At 35.2% G+C, this 17,548-nt stretch overlaps 1 protein-coding gene across 3 annotated transcripts; it reads left to right on the top strand.

Annotated features, from left to right (window-relative positions):
• Window positions 1–10,881: 10,881 nt before the first annotated feature.
• LOC132063807 (uncharacterized) lies at window positions 10,882–16,959 on the top strand. 3 transcript variants are annotated; one of them, XR_009416453.1, is made up of 6 exons: window positions 10,882–11,475; window positions 11,775–14,322; window positions 15,072–15,132; window positions 15,222–15,445; window positions 16,207–16,339; window positions 16,726–16,959. XR_009416453.1 is itself a non-coding variant. In XM_059456530.1 (5 exons), exons 1-5 carry the CDS (start codon window positions 11,361–11,363, stop codon window positions 16,259–16,261), a joined length of 2,997 nt encoding a protein of 998 aa, XP_059312513.1. In that variant the 5' UTR covers window positions 10,882–11,360; the 3' UTR covers window positions 16,262–16,700. The 3 variants fall into 3 exon arrangements, 2 of the variants coding, with proteins under 2 accessions (XP_059312513.1, XP_059312512.1); XM_059456530.1 differs by lacking the exon at window positions 16,726–16,959 and having other exon boundaries at window positions 11,781–14,322; window positions 16,207–16,700; XM_059456529.1 differs by lacking the exon at window positions 16,726–16,959 and having other exon boundaries at window positions 10,883–11,475; window positions 16,207–16,700.
• Window positions 16,960–17,548: the final 589 nt, after the last annotated feature.

Here is a 17,548-nt window from a genome sequence, read left to right as displayed (position 1 = left end):
ATTAGTTCGAGCCTAGGTATTTGTTTGTCGAAGAAAGAGTTTAATTTTAGCAAGGGTAAAGGTGTCATATTTTAAATTTTTAATAGTTATAATAATAGATAAAAATAATTGTTACAATAAAATCAAAATAAGGGAGGTATGCATAATATGGTAAACCACAAGGGAAGTGAGTGTTACGGAGCGAAACCTGAGGGGATGTTTCTGAAATTATCCCTTAAAATTAATTGCACGAAAGATCTGAGTTATAATAATCTGTCTCCTAGGCTGCTTTAACTACGAAATGTCGGTGCTTAATGATATGCATAAGAAATAATTTGATACATCATCAGCATACATCATTATCAGAAGGAATAAGATCTTGTTTCACTTAAAACTTTTGGCTGACTACCAAATGTCATTTTCAATTCAAGCTCAGTATTTTCAACGCAAATTATATATATTTATGTAAAATTCATTAATATTTTTTTAATAAATATTAAGTTTCTAGCCTATATTTCTAAAAGTATAAAAAATTTAACGGTAAAATTTTTAAAGGCCGAACCGTCAAGTGTAAATGCTAATCCGGATCCGCATCTATCTACATAAATAATTTTCCACCTAAGTATCATTGATACATTATAGCCCAATAAAATGAAAGAGGTGAAGCAGGCAAAGTGTTTTCTTTGTTTGTAGAGACCATTTGAGACAAAACTGATTGCCCGTTGAGTTGTCTAGATAAGGAACGCACTTTCATGTGTGGATAGATGTTTTGTTCTTTTGGGGTAACATGGTCCAATGTGGTCAACTAGTATAGTGACAAGTCAACAGTACTTCGTCCACAACTTCGTTTCAAGATCTTCAAGAGTTTATGAAAATAAGTAGGCATTTGACCGTGCGTTTTCAAATCATAGTTTAAAATCATGACCCCAAATTAGCATTTGGACATGCATTTTCATTCATGGTTTGAAATCATGGTTTCAAACCCCAAATCATCCAAAAAGGCATGATTTGGGGTTTAAAACCACGGTCTCAACTTTTTTAAATATAAAATTTAATTCATAAGTTTATATTTTGTGAAAAAAGACCCATAAGTTGGTAGATATTTTTAACAATTACCCCCATCAATCATTTACCAATCTCATTAACTTCCACCAACCTTTATTTATGTCTACCAACCTTTAATTTATGTGGGAGAATTATATTAAAGAGTAGTTACATTACTATTCATGTTAAATTTTCATTTTTATTGAACTAAAATTTGATTAATTGATGTTATATTTTTTAGAAAGGCCTTCTACTAGTGTACTAATTTTGTTATGAACTATGACTTGCTCATTTGGTAATATTGTATAAGAATTAAGAATGTTTTGATAGTTTTCACAATTTGTGGGTTTTTTTATGTCTATAAGAGAAAATATAACTTAAAATATCCAAATTGCATGTCCAAACATGGTTTGAAACCATGATTTCAAACCATATCCAAATGGGGCCTAATATCAATAACAAATAACATCAATAACAAGTGACATGGTCCCAATATAGTCAACTAAGATTCCAAATGTCTATACGTCGATGCTTCCTGTACTATACTTTTCAAAATCTTCAAGCGATATTGGCACAAAATTATAATCCCTAGCTCTATGTCAAAATATGTCAACTTTTAGTTTTCCAAAAGTTAATTTGACTAATTTTCAAAACTAATTAATTGAATTAGATTATTTAATATATTAAAATTAATATTAAATATTTTATAACTATACGAAAAGTACGATCAGTTGCAACTCTTTTCATATCGATATCATAAAAAAAAATTTAAATATTGATCAAAGCTTATGTAATTTAAATTTTGAGAGGCAAAAAGTAACACATATTTTGGGACGGAACGAATAACAATAATATATTGTTGACTGTTGAGTTTTGTCCCCCACCACAAGCACGAGTTAAGTCCAAGATTCATCAAAGTCAGTGCTATGTTTGAAAACTGCTCTCTCCTCGTGAGGTCTTGCTTGTCTTTCGACTTGTAAATCGCATATCATAATTTATGAAGGGGTTTTTCTTCTAGCGCTCTTAATTTCCTTACTATTAGAGAATTGTATGTTTCCAAACATGAGGTTATGGCCAACAGCAACAACAACAACAAAAGCCCGATAATCCCGCCACGCGGGGTCCAGGGAGGGTAAGAATGTACGCACCTAACCCCTATCTTGAAAGGTAGGCGGTCAAGCTTTCGAAAGACCATCGGCTCAAGAGAGAAAAAGAGAGGAAAACAAGACAAAAGGTCGGATAGGGCCAAGATACCGAAAACAATATGAAAACAAGAATAAACAAAAGCGAGAAAGTCATGGAAGAACGATCGAAAGAAAGGAGCATTAACTACTATAGATAAATAATATAAACAAAGTACACGGCCAACAAATATAAGCAGCACAAATGCGTAAATCAAATGGCAATAAACAAATGAGCAAAGCGCAACTCTTATGGTGAAAGGATAAGCCACCTAGCCTTCTATCCTAATCCGAGTCCTCCACAAACCTCCTATCTAAGGTCATGTCCCCGGCAGCCGAAATTGTGCCATATCCGTCTAATCACCTCTCCCCAATACTTCTTCGACCTCCCTTTACCTCTTCTCGAAACCATCCATAGCCAACCTCTCACACCTCCGCCCGAGCATCCGTGTCTCTCCTCTTCACGCCCAAACCATCTCGCCTCGCTTCCCGCATCTTGTCCTCCACCGATGCCACTCCCACCTTGTCTCGATATCTTCATTCCTAATTCTATCCTCCTAGTGTGCCCACATATCCATCGCAAGATTCGCATTTCCGCGACTTTCATCTTCCGAACGTGACATCTCTCGACCGGCAACATTCCGCTCCGTACAATAAAGCCTGCCTAACCACCACTTTGTAGAACTTGCCTTTAAGTTTTGGTGGCACTTTCTTATCACACAAAGACTCCGGGAGCGCAGCCTCCATTTCATCCACCCCGCACCAATACGATGAAACATCATCGTCGATATCCCCATCTCCCCGTATAATACCCAAGATACTTCGAAACTTCCTTTCTTTTTGAACGGCTCGAGTACCCACCCTCACTTCCTCGTCACCACGTGGTACGCCACCGAACCCGCACTCCAAGTATTCTCGTCTCGTCCTACTCAATTTAAATCCTTTAGATCAATGTCCGTCTCGCCTCTCCAAATTATCGTTAACTCCGTAATGCCGAGTCTCGTCAATCGGTGACTATGTCATCCGCGAACAACATACACCAAGGCACCTCACCTCGTATTTGTCGCGTCAATTCATCCATTACCAAGGCGAATAAACGAAGCAAGAGGCCGATCCTCGACGCAACCCCATCGAATGCGGGTTGCTCCGAGTCTCCTCCTGCCGTCCTTACCCTGGTCTTAGCTCCATCATACATGTCCTTTATCACTCTAATGTACACCACAGGTACACCTTTAGCCTCCAAGCATCTCCACAGGACCTCTCTTGGCACTTTGTTAAGAAAACTATATTAAAAAGGGAGAAAAACTCGTGAATGTTGATTATTTTTTATTGTATAATTGAGAGTGATCAAACCCTTTATTGCTTTATAGATGTGTCAGTATTGAAAAGTAAATTAAAAGTACAATGTCTTATTTCAAGACAAGGACTATCCCCCTTTCTTCATCAAGATTTTTTAACTAAAGTGACACAAGCTTTTATGTAAGATGACTCTCATCGTGGATTTTATCTTTCATTTTATCTGGTATTATTGATTTCTATGATGACCGTGGATGTGGTGCTGCGGATGACAAGGAAAAGAAGAGGGGAAAAAGAGAGAGAAAACAAACAGTGGACCATCATCGCGGACCAGTAAGACAGAAACGTAAATGTGGGCTAATTTATGCAAAATCCCTTTTATAGGCTGTCGTTTAGCTTTTGTTCCTATTTTAAAAAGGTTGTACAAATATAATCCTTAGAAAATTATCCTTTCGTATAACGTTAGACTCAAGTCTAATATTTGCTGCCCAACTTTACAGACAAAATATTAAATTGTCTTTTAACATTTTTCAATAACTTACAAAATTTTAGACTGTGATCTAACCGTTTCTCATAAGATTTTCAATTTGTTCAAAAAAAAAATATTTAGACAATGATCTAAAATGGTCATAAGTTGCAAAAAAAAAAAAAAGATTAAAACCTATTAAGTATCTATCCGAAAAGGGGACAATAGACAAAATCGGAAATCATGTGACAACGGCTTAATGGACTAAAGTAGGTCATTGGACATATTTTGATGTCGCGGACGTTGTAGTCCGGCCCATATTTGGGAAACTACTGATTATATAAAGCCCGAGTTTACCATGGAAAACAATCATTTTTTTTGTGCGGGTTGCCCTTCAAAACCATTGTCTTTAAGTTTTGCCCTTCGATAGAAGCCTCTTGGTTCTAGGTTCGAATCCTTGCTCAGTCAACAAAAAAAAAAAATTTGCAAGGCATAAGTTGGAATTCGCAAGACAGATTTTTGCATGCCTCAGGCAGAATTTTGAATGCAAACTCTACCTGCAAGCATACAAAACTCTACCCGCAGGTAGAATTTGCAAAACTCTACCTGCAGGTAGAGTTTGAAACTCTGCATGAGAGAGAGTTTTGCATGCAAAACTCTTCTCGTAGGTGAGTTTTGCATTCAAAACTATGCACTCGTGGACAAAGTTTTGCATACAAAACTCTACCTACGTAAAGAGTTTTGCATACAAAACTCTGTCTGCAGGCAGAATTTGACCCGAATAGGCCTAACATGTTACCAATTCTGCCTTGCGATTTTTTTTTTATTGACTGAGCTGAGGTTCGATCCCCAAACCTCATGATATTATGCGAAGGACAAATATTAAAGACCATCAATTTAATGATAAAAAATTAAAGACCACCCCAAAATAAAGGCATTCCTGCGAATTGCCCGAAAATAATTAATTGCAGTGCTTACAGCTCAATTAACAGAGACTCATTTGCAGTCCTTTCAAGTGGCTTCTGCTTCAATTTTGGTTTTTGTCTACTTCTTCCCAGAATGATTCTGTGTCTTTGCCAATTTAAACCCATGGAAGGAATTCTCGTAGAGGAACTGCTATTGTAGCACGTGAATGGCCCAGCTTATTGGTGCCATGCCGACTTGACGTCATCCTCACCCGCTAAAAGATTGAATAGAATTTATGTGGTAATATATTATTTGGAAGGTCAAAGAGGTTCTTCTCTCATTATATTTTTTTCATAAATATTTTGAATCATTAATTGTTATAAGTTATAGTACCTTTTTGTGTAGCTTCCTAATAGTTTTATTTCCAAAAGATTTAAAAACATGTCCGAATCATCAAAAAATTAACTACTTTGACCTAGGGGCGGAGCTAGCCCTTCGGATATGGGTTCAGCCGAATCCAGTAGCTTTGGTCCGAATCATACATTTGTATTAAATTTTTTTGTCAAATATGTACGAATTATTAATTTAGAACCCAGTAACTTTGAAGAAATAAAACTTTGAACCAACAAGCTTCAAATCCCGACTCCGCCTCTGCTTTGACCCTTATACTTTAAAATTTACCACATAAAGTGAAACAGATGAGAATTAATTGGGTCACCCTACACGACAGAATCTTTCGCGTAATCAAGATTTCCTTAGTTTTTTCAAAGACAAATTAATGGTTTCCTTAGTTTTTTCAAAGACAAATTAATGGTTAACAGATCTCCAGTTTGAAGAATGAAAAGCTTTAAATTCAATGTTTCTTTATCCTTGTTGACCTAGTATTAATTTCCTTGCCAACTATAAAAGAATAAATCTAAAATTTTGAAACCCTAATATCGTCTTGGCAAGATGGTTTTGAGTCCGATCTTTAAAGATTTTTTTTTTTTTTTTCTCGATGTCCCAAGTTCATTATAAGTAACAAATTATTAGCCCTAGATACAAGTTTTATCATAATAGCAAAATAAGTCATGCTTATACATTGACAGATCACCAAATATTTAGCCGACCAGCTAAAACTTTCGGCATTTAATCAAAAGTTTTAAGTCAAAGTCAACTGATGCTCTTTCCAAAATTATGAAATTCTCAACCAAACACTGAGAATGACAGCCAAAGCAAATCCCAATAGATTATAACATCCATCAATATAGTAGAGTATTTTTAATGCGTATTAGCCAACTGATGCTTGTTATTGTCCTTAACATTATTTTTCCTAATCATAACTCATACCCTACGCTTCACAACTACGTGTAACACTGCTTTGCCAACTAGCCAACTACTATCTTTCATCCTATAATAATTGTAAGAAATTACTGTACAAATTATACTAAGTAACTTCCATATTCCGTTGGCTTTTAAGATGGTTGGCATTAATCCTTTAATAGAACTCTTTTTTTTTTTTTAAAAACAATCAGAGAACTTTGAAGGCTAATATAATCCTTTAGTAGAACTCATCACTTTTAACCAAGAAAAAAAGATCTCATTACTTATATACACTATCAGTTTTAAGATTTTCTTATACTATTAGGTTGCTTAAAAGTAACTATAGGTAATAACTCTTCTATATTAGTAATATTTAGTGAAGTTAATAATCAGTGGCGGAGCTAGTGTAGTAGCTACATTTTCGGCAAATTAAAATTCAGTAATTTTGGCTCAAATCCTACATTGTTTTGAAAAATATTCAATTGATATGTACATCTAATCAATTCAAAACGCAGTAAGGAAAAAATTATGATTCAGGATCGACCATAAACTAAAAATCACGGCTCCCCCTCCATTAGTAACCCGAAAAATACATGCATCCTACTATAACATATTAACCTGAATAGTATTGAAACAATACTCTTTACTGTCGGTTTTTGTAAGTTAAATTATTAAAACATACAAATATTTTGCACTTTTTTTGGTAGAAGAATTCGTGAATGACGGTATGGGTGAAACTTGGACGATCATTTTGGGTAGCTTTCAGAGAAAAGGTCAGGTAGAAAGAGCACAAGAAGAACTTCTCGAATGATGATATCCTTACGTTAATGAAATTATAATTCAGAACTTCTCGAATGATGATATCCTTACGTTAATGAAATTATAATTCTTCTTTAATTGTTACTCAAAGATCAAATCACAGAGTCGTCGAAGTTTAAGTAAATCAAAATCTAGGTCTAACTCTTACATGTGCAGTTGTTTTTAGGAAAAATGCATGACTCTTTAGACTTCAATATATAATTCTCAACGTATGATAATTTTGGGTAGCTTTCAAAGAAAAAGTCAAGTGGAAGGAGCAATAGTAATTTTTTTTTTCTTGAATGACGATAGCCTTCATAATATAATCTTTTTTTGTTTTACTTCTTAAAAGTTGAATGGAGTAGACAAATATAGAAGTTCTTACTTCGAAACGGCTTATGTTGTTGTAAATAAAATGATACTATAAATTTTCTTAAACAGTTTAAATATAAAGAACAAAGTGATTCGCAGGCAAAATGGTATATTAAGTAGGAAGATTTGCCAACTTGACACGTTTAAGATGAACAAGTCAAACTTTTATAAAGCAAATAAGAAATTGCATGCGTTTAATCTATTTCATTTGCTTTTGCTTTAAGGGAAGGTGACTTTTGGGAGGCATAATTATATCCTTTCAAAAATCATACTTATACCTAAAACAAAAACAAAAACAAAAAATACAATAAAATAAATATGCAAAAATTTAAAACAAAAAAATATGGGGTGATGAAAATATATTTCATAGTGGAAATTTAGTGCTAATTTACTGATAGAACAGATCTAGCATATACACAACAAATTAATGCATGAGATGTTACAGGCATATATATAAATAAACTCCTAAAGGATTCAGTATCCTCGTTAAGGTTTGTCTAACCATCATCTCAAATATATGAAATTCTCCTAAACCCAATTAAATGTTGAGGTTTGTCACATCACTAAGGTTGCACACAGAGTACTAACTCTGGTATATTGGTGACAGCCTAGTTCACTAGGAAATATTGTTTGTTTAATTTGGACCTAATCACGCATGGGTTTAAAATGCGTACTAGGGTCTAAAGCCTGTTTCCTTATGTATATAGTACTCTCTCAGATTCAAAGAGTATTCACTTAGCCATTTGCACACCAAATATTAATTTCTAGATAATAATAATAAGTAATTTGAGTAAAATATTCATAATTAAATAGGTATTGAGATTTGATCACTTAACACTTATTAAAGGCAAATATGAACAAAATAAGATTAATTCTTTCTTGATTTGATAAGTAAACACTCTTTTTGAACCGGTTAAGTGGACTCTTTTTGAACCGGAGGGAGTATACCTTTTGTATTTTACTGATGTGAGATTTGTTTAGGTGTCACAATATGTATGTATATGTATATTTACATGCAGAGACTAATATGAAGCCAATGAGTTTGGAATTGTAATTTTTTAAAGTTATTAGATTTTGAATTAATAACATATTCTATACTTTTTAATACAAATAGGAGTTTAGAGTTTGGACCAAATTAGTTACTGTGTTCGATCAAAACCCTCACGTTTATTTATGAAAATCCATCAGAGTTGGGTATAAATAGAAAATGGTGCATCCACTGCCTTCGAATAATTATGAATGCATCTATGCTTAAAGTTCAAAAGGAGATTTTACAGTGTTAGCAAACACGGTGAAGCCCAGAGAGAAGAAGGTCAAATTTGGTTTACTGACTTTTTCTACACTTAATGGAAAATGTTACTTTGCTGCAATACCTCTATTTATTTTACATGATTTTCTTGTGCAAAATAAAATTGAGAATTTTTAAACGAATTTTTACAATTATACTGTTTGAGCACTACTTATTTAATCCTTTTCATAATTAAGATTTATTGTCATAAATAAAAAATACTAACTATGTAAATATACCACTTATGCAAAAAATAGTATCCTAAAACTTATACACCATGTATATAATTATGTCTCGACAAACAACATGTAGTATTTAAACGTACGCATAGATTGTGTACGCAATTCTAAATACAATTTGATAATATTATCAGAGTATTTTTAAAGTTGTAGGGACAGTAGAGGTAGCTCAAACTTTGTAATGATGAGCCAATAGAATTTAAGAAATTTAATTGAAAAAGAGGAAAGCTGAGTCAGGAAACAGATTTTGAGAAAGAAAGTGTCAGTCCCCTTATGAGTTCTATTGAGCTTTTAGTAGCTTTCATTTCCTCCCAATTCCCAAACAAATGGAGAGAAAACAACAAAATTAACAACATGAGTTCCACTGAGGGATCTGTTCACTTCTTGATACGAAGTCCAAAACCTTGCTTTTCTTTTTCCCTTTTTCTTACTTTGATTTATATTTATTTGTTTGTTTTTTTCTAAATTTTTTCTTTAACTCGTACCCCACTAACACGTGAAAGTACGTTACGAAGTCATACAAGACAGCCATACTAGGACAAGGACGTATTTTTCTCACCTTTATTTAATTCTTACCTCCTCAATAAAAGTTTAAATTACTATTTGTAATAAACTAATCCGAGCCATTAACAAAGACCAATATCAACCAAAAAAAGTAGCTTAAAGTATTTGTAGTGGAATTGGGAGGATAAAGTTTTTCTATCTTTATTTGTTTTTTCGAATAAAATACGTTACCATAAATAGCTTCATTAAAAGTTAATTGCAGTAACATCTATGTTGAATATAGACTGATAACATAAAAAAAGTTAATAACCTGCTAATATCGGTCAAATTGCATTAAGTGTGTAACTATTATTGACATTTTCAGTGGATAAACTTAAAATCATCCGAAAACATACATGTTTTTCTCCGCTTTTATGTTTTAGGATTATAATATCCAGGAAAATTAAATCTGTTTGAATGATTGTAAGTGGAGGTGAATAAATACATTTATCTCACGATTATTTCACAAAAGGATTTTTAATTTGGAACAAATGATAAATTAAACTTGGAGAAGATTGCCGTCTCTGTGAGGGTATGCACGTTTGCCACAAATTTTCACAGCTGGAAAGTCCTCCAAATCCTTTTAATTGGCCATTATCTCTCCAAATCCTTTTAATTGGACATCATCTCTAGTCTATTAAATTAGCACTCCACCCTTTTTCTCCTCAATAAATTAGTTTGCACAATTCAGAGTTGCAGTAAGATGGATAAAATCTCCCCATCTTAAATTAAAGGTCTCAAGTTCAATTTATGAAATTAAGGAATTTCTAATTGGGATCACTTTCCTCTTTATTAGGCCTTACACTATGTATATCTGGATAAGTAAGAGTCCCAAAACAGGTACACTGGATGAAAATTGAAAAAATTAGTTTAATGGTACTGGTTAAGCATTCATAAACAATTCCAATGATTATCCCCAAATTATATAAAATACTAAATTATTTTTTAGGAAGAAACATAAAAAATGAACAAACACTGGAGATATATAGCAGTATAATTGTTGTAACTATACTCTTTTTCGCAAGTGTGCTGGTACAAATTGAACTGAAGACTCACCTCTTCTTAATCTTCATTTTCCAGACTATACTATGGTCGGGGAGCCAAGAAGGGCCTAGGGGACAATTACATTATTATACATGATTAAAATTATTTTTTATGTATATATAATCAACGTTGAATTCTCTTTGGTTTCTTCGTGTATTTACTCCTTTGTATTTTGAACCATGTTAGTAAAATTTCCAGCTTCGCCATTGACTATGATCCTTCTTCTTTTAACAAATTAAAAAATCCCACGTAACAGAAAAAAGAAAAGCAAAAAACCTTTGGGTCCACTCATAAACCAAAAAATAACGCGATTTATTGACTTGGTGCAATTTTGTTTGGCAGTTCTATATTGACTCTAATTTGGCTTTTCGTTAATCTCCAAAGTATCACTATCGTATGAAATCTGAATCAACATTTTTTTTTTTAAAAAAAAAAAAAAAAAAAAAAAAAAAAAAAAAACAAAGCATTTTCCAGTCTTCATAGTCCGTACACTCGTTTCTCTCCCAAATGTGAAACAAAGAACTAAAGAAAGTAGAGGTATCTGCAACATACCTACCTACAAAGATTTTTACTTTATTTTTAGCTCCTACCAAAATACGTACTTTTCTACTACTGTAGATTCCATCTTTGAATTTTCTGCAAAACAACCCCCTTTTCATTCTTTTCTTCAGATGCATTCTTGTAAAAAGATATTAATGACAGCTAAAGAACATTGAAAAACTTGGTAATGTTTTCTTCTTGTTGGGGTTCTCAAGATTGTTTCTTTAAGACCTTAAAATGTGTGAACCTTGTTGAGAGTTAAACGGTCATAGTAGATACTTTTTTTAATAGAGGCAAAGGTGTTTGTTTTGGTATGATTTTACTTGTTGGGTTTTTCAAGATTGTTTGAAAGACATCCTCAAATGTCTGAACAAGCAAAGGTTCGTTTGGTTCGTTGCCCAAAGTGTGAAAATTTGCTACCTGAGCTCATTGATTATTCTGTTTACCAGTGTGGTGGTTGTGGTGCTGTTTTACGAGGTACTCTTCCACTTCTTAATCTTTCCTTCTTTGTATTTTTGGTTGTTTTTTTTTTGGGTTAGTTTCATACAAGAAAGAGTAAAAAACAATTCTTGAATTTTGACTTGTTCTTCAAGTTGTGTGCTTTCATTTTCTTTGACTGTGTCAGCAGGCACCCCCCCCGCCCCCCCTCCTCTCCACCTTATTATGTGGTCAGATTGAAAGATTGATTTGTTTGCGTTAGTGGATTTTCTGTGTCTTGCTATAGTTGAAGTCTTCTGAGAGTGCTCCTTTTTTGTTTTTTGCCTTTCTTATTGAAGTTACAGCTAAAAATAAAAATGGGGAGTTGAATGGATTTGTAGAAAAGTCTGAAGAAGAAACTGTGGTAGGAATTGTAGAGAAGCCTGAGAATTTTGATCTTTCAGCAAAGAAACTTATGAATATGGATGATGCTTCCGGGTATGATGTCAAGTCAAATACTAGTTCTTCCAGCACAAGGGAGAGGAGGAGGGCTTTGCGTGATGCACCTGAAACTTACAGGTCTAGTTTGAGGAATGTTTCTGATAATTGGACTAATGAGGATGACAGGATGATGAACAAGACTAATATTGATGAACAAAGTCAAGAAAATATGGCCAACGAGTTTGAACCTTTCGATTCCCAGAGTGGAAAAGAAATTGAAACTCGAAGAACAGGCCGAGTGCCATCCTGGAGAAGTAGGGAGAGAAGTGAGTCAGAGTTGTTGCCCAGGTCTAGAAGAGTTGATCTTGAAGGTATGAGGTATTTATCCTCCATTAACTCAGGAGAGGGTCCATTGGGCTACTCTTTAGGCTCAATTTATGATAGCGATAAGAGGTTGTACATGAAGGATATGGCTGGGTTCAATCAGGATGACCAACGTCAAGAAAACATGGTTAATGAGTTTAAACCTTCCGAAACTCGGAATGGAAAAGAAATTGAATCCCAAAGAACAGTCCGATCTCCAGATTGGAGAAGTAAGGAGAGAAGTGAGGCAGAGGTGTTGCCCAGGGCTAGAAGAGTTGATCCTGAAGGTATGAGGTACACGTCCTCCATTAACTCAGAAGAGGGTCCATCTGGCTACTGGTCAGGTTCAAATTATGATAATGATAAGAGGTTGTACAGGGAGGATGTGGATGGGTTCAGTCAGGTTGATTGTCCAATTGATGAGCGAGCAGAGCTTTTGAGGAAGTTTGATGAGCTAAAAGAGAAGCTCAGTCGGTTTGGTGATGTCTCTGAGAAGTCTAACGAAAGAGTCCCACTTGAAAGGAGGACGACTCATCATGAAGGTTATGGAAATCCCGTTGATCGGTTTCCTGAAAGCTCTACAAGGATCATGAATAGAGATATGGCACAAAATCCGGTTTCTGGTGAAAGACCAACTCTGTACCTGAACCAATACAATGCGCCCTTGCCTTTTATGAATGTTGATGACATGGCTGGCGGTGGATTTTATCCTCCTAGAGACCATATGGGATATGGAGGTCCTCGAAGATCCCAGTTGCTTGGTGGAGATCCATACCCATTGCAGCCATCTTGGGCCCCTTTTCCTGGGCAGTCAATGGGCAATGAAATCCCACTTTCGGATCCTTATCGACGTTACCCGCCTCAGACTAATCCTCATCATCCATCTTGCAATTGTTTTCACTGCTGCAACGTAAATCAAATCTGTAGTCGAGGTCCACCCACTGCTTTTGGTGAGAAAAGTTTCTCTAACATTTCGCAGAACCCAATGTTGTACCATCCTCAAAGTAGTGGTGGATTTGGTAAGCAAGATTATAATCCTCGAAATGCCAATCCTCTTCCATTGAAGCCGCAGATTCCTCAATCACAAATGGCTCATTCTGGTGACTTGAACTCTGCTGTAGGTGGTTATGGTCGTCGACTTCCTCCCAGGGTACAGCCTAGTGGACAACTATGTCTACCTGTGGCTGGTGGAGCCCCATTTTTAACATGCTTCAGTTGTTTTCAGCTGCTGCAATTGCCTAAGGAGGTTTTTCATGGAGGTAAAAGGCAAAAAATGAAATGTGGGGCATGTTCTACGGTTATGGTTATTGCAGTTTCAGGCAATAAACTGGCTGTTTCTATTGATGAAAGAGTGGATAATAGCACTGACAAGATGGGTCATCAACATAGAGTCATGTTGAATGAAGGCAATCGATATTCCAATGGCCAAACAAACCGTCCTAGCATGACCTTTTCCTCTGAAGATTACGATACTTCTAGATATGATTTCCATGCAATGGATCAAGAACTCAGGTCACTGTCAACAGGCCGTGGAAGTTCCATTAAATCTGCCGAGATGAGAAGCCTTTGTTCTACATCTTCACGCAATTCAAGGGAAGAGGACAACCTCAATAAAACTGCTGCAACAATGGAAAAGTCTGACTCTCAGCTGCCAATGAAGGGTAAAGAATCTCCACCGCCAGCTGGTTCACCACTGCAAGAATACTTTGAGTATTCTAACAAATATCATGTTGCCAACTGCCTGGATCATGGAAACAGAAGTACGCGCTCAGATGCAGAGAAGCTGATGCAGAAAAAGACTACTTTACAGCAAAACTCCACTAAAGATTTAGCTGTAGCAACTGAGATAGACATACCATCCAATGAGTATGGTAACACTGGCTCGTCTTTAGGGTCTGGTGAATCTAGTAAAGGAGACCAACTGAAAGCCACTAAAGATTCATTTTTCTCTGGCATTATAAAGAAGAGCTTTAAAGAATTCAGCCGATCCGATTCTACCGACGGGGAAAAAGCCAATACTACAGTTAATGGGCATCTTATACCAGTTCGGTTGATTAAAAAGGCAGAAAAGCGTGCTGGACCAATACAACCTGGACATTACTGGTAAGTGACCCGACCTTCAATCATTCAACCTGTTCATTCTTTGTGCTTAAACACAAAGTCTTTTACTCTCTTACATTTATCTTGTTGCTGATATAGATGTAGAAGGCCAGAAATAGCATAAGTGACTTTTATATATCTGTTTGTTTATTTATTTATTTTAGATTTTGGGGGGCAGGCATAAAATAAAGCTATATAAAATTCTAGTTTGCTTGGTGAATATTCACAAGAGACTATGCTTTTCCTCAAGTAAAACTTTGTCAAAAAAAAAAAAAAAAATAAAAAAAAAAAAAAAAAAAGACTAAGCTTTTCCTATTTAATGTACACAAATTTGTAGAATTTCATTAACCAAGTTATAAGATAAAATCCATCTATAGGTATGATCGTGCAGAAGTTGCAAGGTTACACTGAGAAAAATTACGTGAGTAAAATCTTCAGCATGGAACCTCTTGGAAGCAATACCCCTACATGCATATACCACTGTTGTTTATGAGATACTGAGGAAAAGATTCTAAATATCTGGGAAAGAACTCTAATGTAGTATTGATCATTTGACAGTGTACATGATTGATAGTTTTAGTTATACTTGAATTTGTAAGATGGTTCCTATTTTTGATGGTTCAGTTCTGTCTATTGGTCTACTATTATTCAGCTGGAAAGATTCCCTTTTACCTAATCCTGTACCTCATTTTGGTTTGTCCTAAAACCACATTTATGAGTATATTGCTTCTTGACTTAATCTCCTGTGATAGGTATGATGTTCGAGCCGGATTCTGGGGAGTGACTGGTGGTCCTTGTCTGGGCATTATCCCTGTAAGATTTACTGTTTCCCATAGATACTTTTAGCCTGTATTCTCCTGATTTTGTTATGCTTTCCCCTACTATAACTATTCTTCTTGCAGCCATTTATTGAAGAATTTAATTATCCCATGCCTGATAACTGTGCCGGTGGAAGTACTGGAGTATTTGTCAATGGGAGAGAGCTTCACCCAAAGGATCTGAAGTTGCTTTCGAGTAGAGGTCTCCCAGCTGAGAGAGACAGGTCTTATATTCTTGAAATTTCTGGCAGAGTCCTTGACGAGGACTCTGGTGAAGAGTTAGAGAGCCTGGGGAGACTTGCTCCGACGTGAGTATCAAATTCTATGATGGTTTAGATTTTCAATAATTCTTTCTCTTGATCAATTAAATGTTCATATTGCTCCGTAAAGGTTCATGTTGCTGCCTCAGTTGGTCAAATGACCCCTGGCCTACTTTGTGTTAGCTATCTACACTAACATGCACGTTTGAGAAATTACATATAGAAACCACAGGCAACACAAACATGCTTACTGACCGTCTCCCAGACACCTTACAGTTGAGATCAATGATTAATATGAATTAACTGATGCATTCTTTATTCTAGCCTATGACAACCTGGTACACTGCTGCCTTAAGATATAGCTACTACCTATTGTTGTCTTGGTCGTTGCTCCTTATTTCTTGCTTCGACCTTTCATATTTTATGAATGACGCTTTGCAAGCGAAAAATCCTAGTCTATCCTTCAACGTCATGGCACATGCATAGGTCCTCTTCTCATAATGGCTAACTTGTCCTGAACTTCATCAACCAAAAAGATAGGTTTCTGCTATTCCGCCGTTCCACTACTGCCGTGGAGAAAATGATAATGAAATTATTGGTACCATTAGCTGGCATGAATCTTGGATGTTTCTTTTGCTAAAACCGCTTCAAGCCTCACTAAGCCTTGGATTATGCCTACTTTTGCTTTTGCTGTAGACGTTTATATGAGTCCTGCACATTTTTATGATATTAGCCACTTCTCATAGTTATAGAACATTTTACATTATATTTTGATTTCGAGCTGTGCTAACTAAACACTTCTTTTTCAGCGTTGAGAAAGCAAAACATGGCTTTGGCATGAGACCTCCAAAAGTAGCAGCATAACTATCATAACAAAGAGTTTGGCCTTACTTGGAGGTTGCTTACAGTATACCGAAAATCTGGAGCTGTAGTGCCTGACAGGTGAATGTTAGTTATTGTGAAAAAGACATGTAAAATGAAACTTAGATTATTTTTATTTTGTCTCGTTCCAGTGAGAAATTTGTGTCTATTCTATCTACGTTGTTTTTCTGTGTCAATGTAAATTCATCAAAATGTAGTTGCTGTGTGCACTTCTGTAGCATTAAAGAGAAGTGGTGGGAATTTTGTGTTTTAACTCCTTTGCATTGTTAGCTTTCTAGCTTTATTGCAGAATGTTCCGTCTATATTAAAGCAAGATGTTTCTAGTACTGATACTTTCATGGAGATTTAGTTATTAATCTCCATTGTATGTTTTAATGTTATTTCTTTTAGAGATTTTCAATAGCAGAAATTTATTTTGTCTTTCTTTTTTTCTTTTAAATGTTTAGACATGGCAGTGTGTAGATATGACTCCTACACGAGTGGAACTATGGTTTATGCCAGCAAGGGGCTAACTAGTAGCTACGCAGTCCCAGGCCGGGATGACCAAATTCTTTCAAGCCATATTTTACAAAATTCATTTTCACTGTACCCTCCATCACTTTAATTATTTTTGCTTCTTCCAATTTAATATGTTTTGTCGCTTTTTGCTTCTCGAAGGGTCGTTTGACCAATGTTGGAACCAAACAAGAAATTATAAAAAAGATAGTGTTGTACGATATTTTCACATTTAAAATGGGAAAGAATATATTTACAAGTCTTAGCTAAAGATCATTCGGTAGTACGAAATTAAATTTCCATACGATATGATACGATGATTATAAGCGATTAGTCTCCTTCTAAAGTTTATCACCGTGAATACAAAATTCAGTTGCCATACAATTTGATGTGCATATTTCTCACTACATACGTAAATAATAGTAGTAGGCAGACATAACTATTTACAGTGTATTCGGAAAAGATTATTAGGTGAAGGCAGAAACTGCTATTCCATTAGTAAAGAACGCGAGCCCTGTAACATTATTAACACAAGCTTACGAGTAAGCCGTCATATTTGACAGTCTTTAACCGTCATGTACTAAGAGAGTGTTTGACTAAAAGCTTATAATAAGTTGGTTAAACCGGCTTATAAGTATCTTTTTAGCTTATATATGTGTTTGGTAAAAATTAAAATGCTTATAAGCTAAGTGTTTATAAGTCAAAATCAGTTAAAAGGCATAAGATGACCATTTTTAACTTATGACTTTTCAGATTATAAACACTTTCGGTTTG

Source organism: Lycium ferocissimum, chromosome 7 (assembly GCF_029784015.1).
Source record: "Lycium ferocissimum isolate CSIRO_LF1 chromosome 7, AGI_CSIRO_Lferr_CH_V1, whole genome shotgun sequence".
Classification (NCBI taxonomy): domain Eukaryota; kingdom Viridiplantae; phylum Streptophyta; class Magnoliopsida; order Solanales; family Solanaceae; genus Lycium; species Lycium ferocissimum.
This window is presented reverse-complemented; position numbering and strand designations above follow the sequence as displayed.

Coding starts and splice junctions, on each gene's coding strand:
- LOC132063807 (XM_059456529.1), top strand. CDS start 11,361: ATGTCTGAACAAGCAAAGGTTCGTTTGGTTCGTTGCCCAAAGTGTGAA. Junction 11,476..11,774: donor TTGTGGTGCTGTTTTACGAG/GTACTCTTCCAC, acceptor TTCTTATTGAAG/TTACAGCTAAAAATAAAAAT. Junction 15,446..16,206: donor CTGGGGAGACTTGCTCCGAC/GTGAGTATCAAA, acceptor CTTCTTTTTCAG/CGTTGAGAAAGCAAAACATG.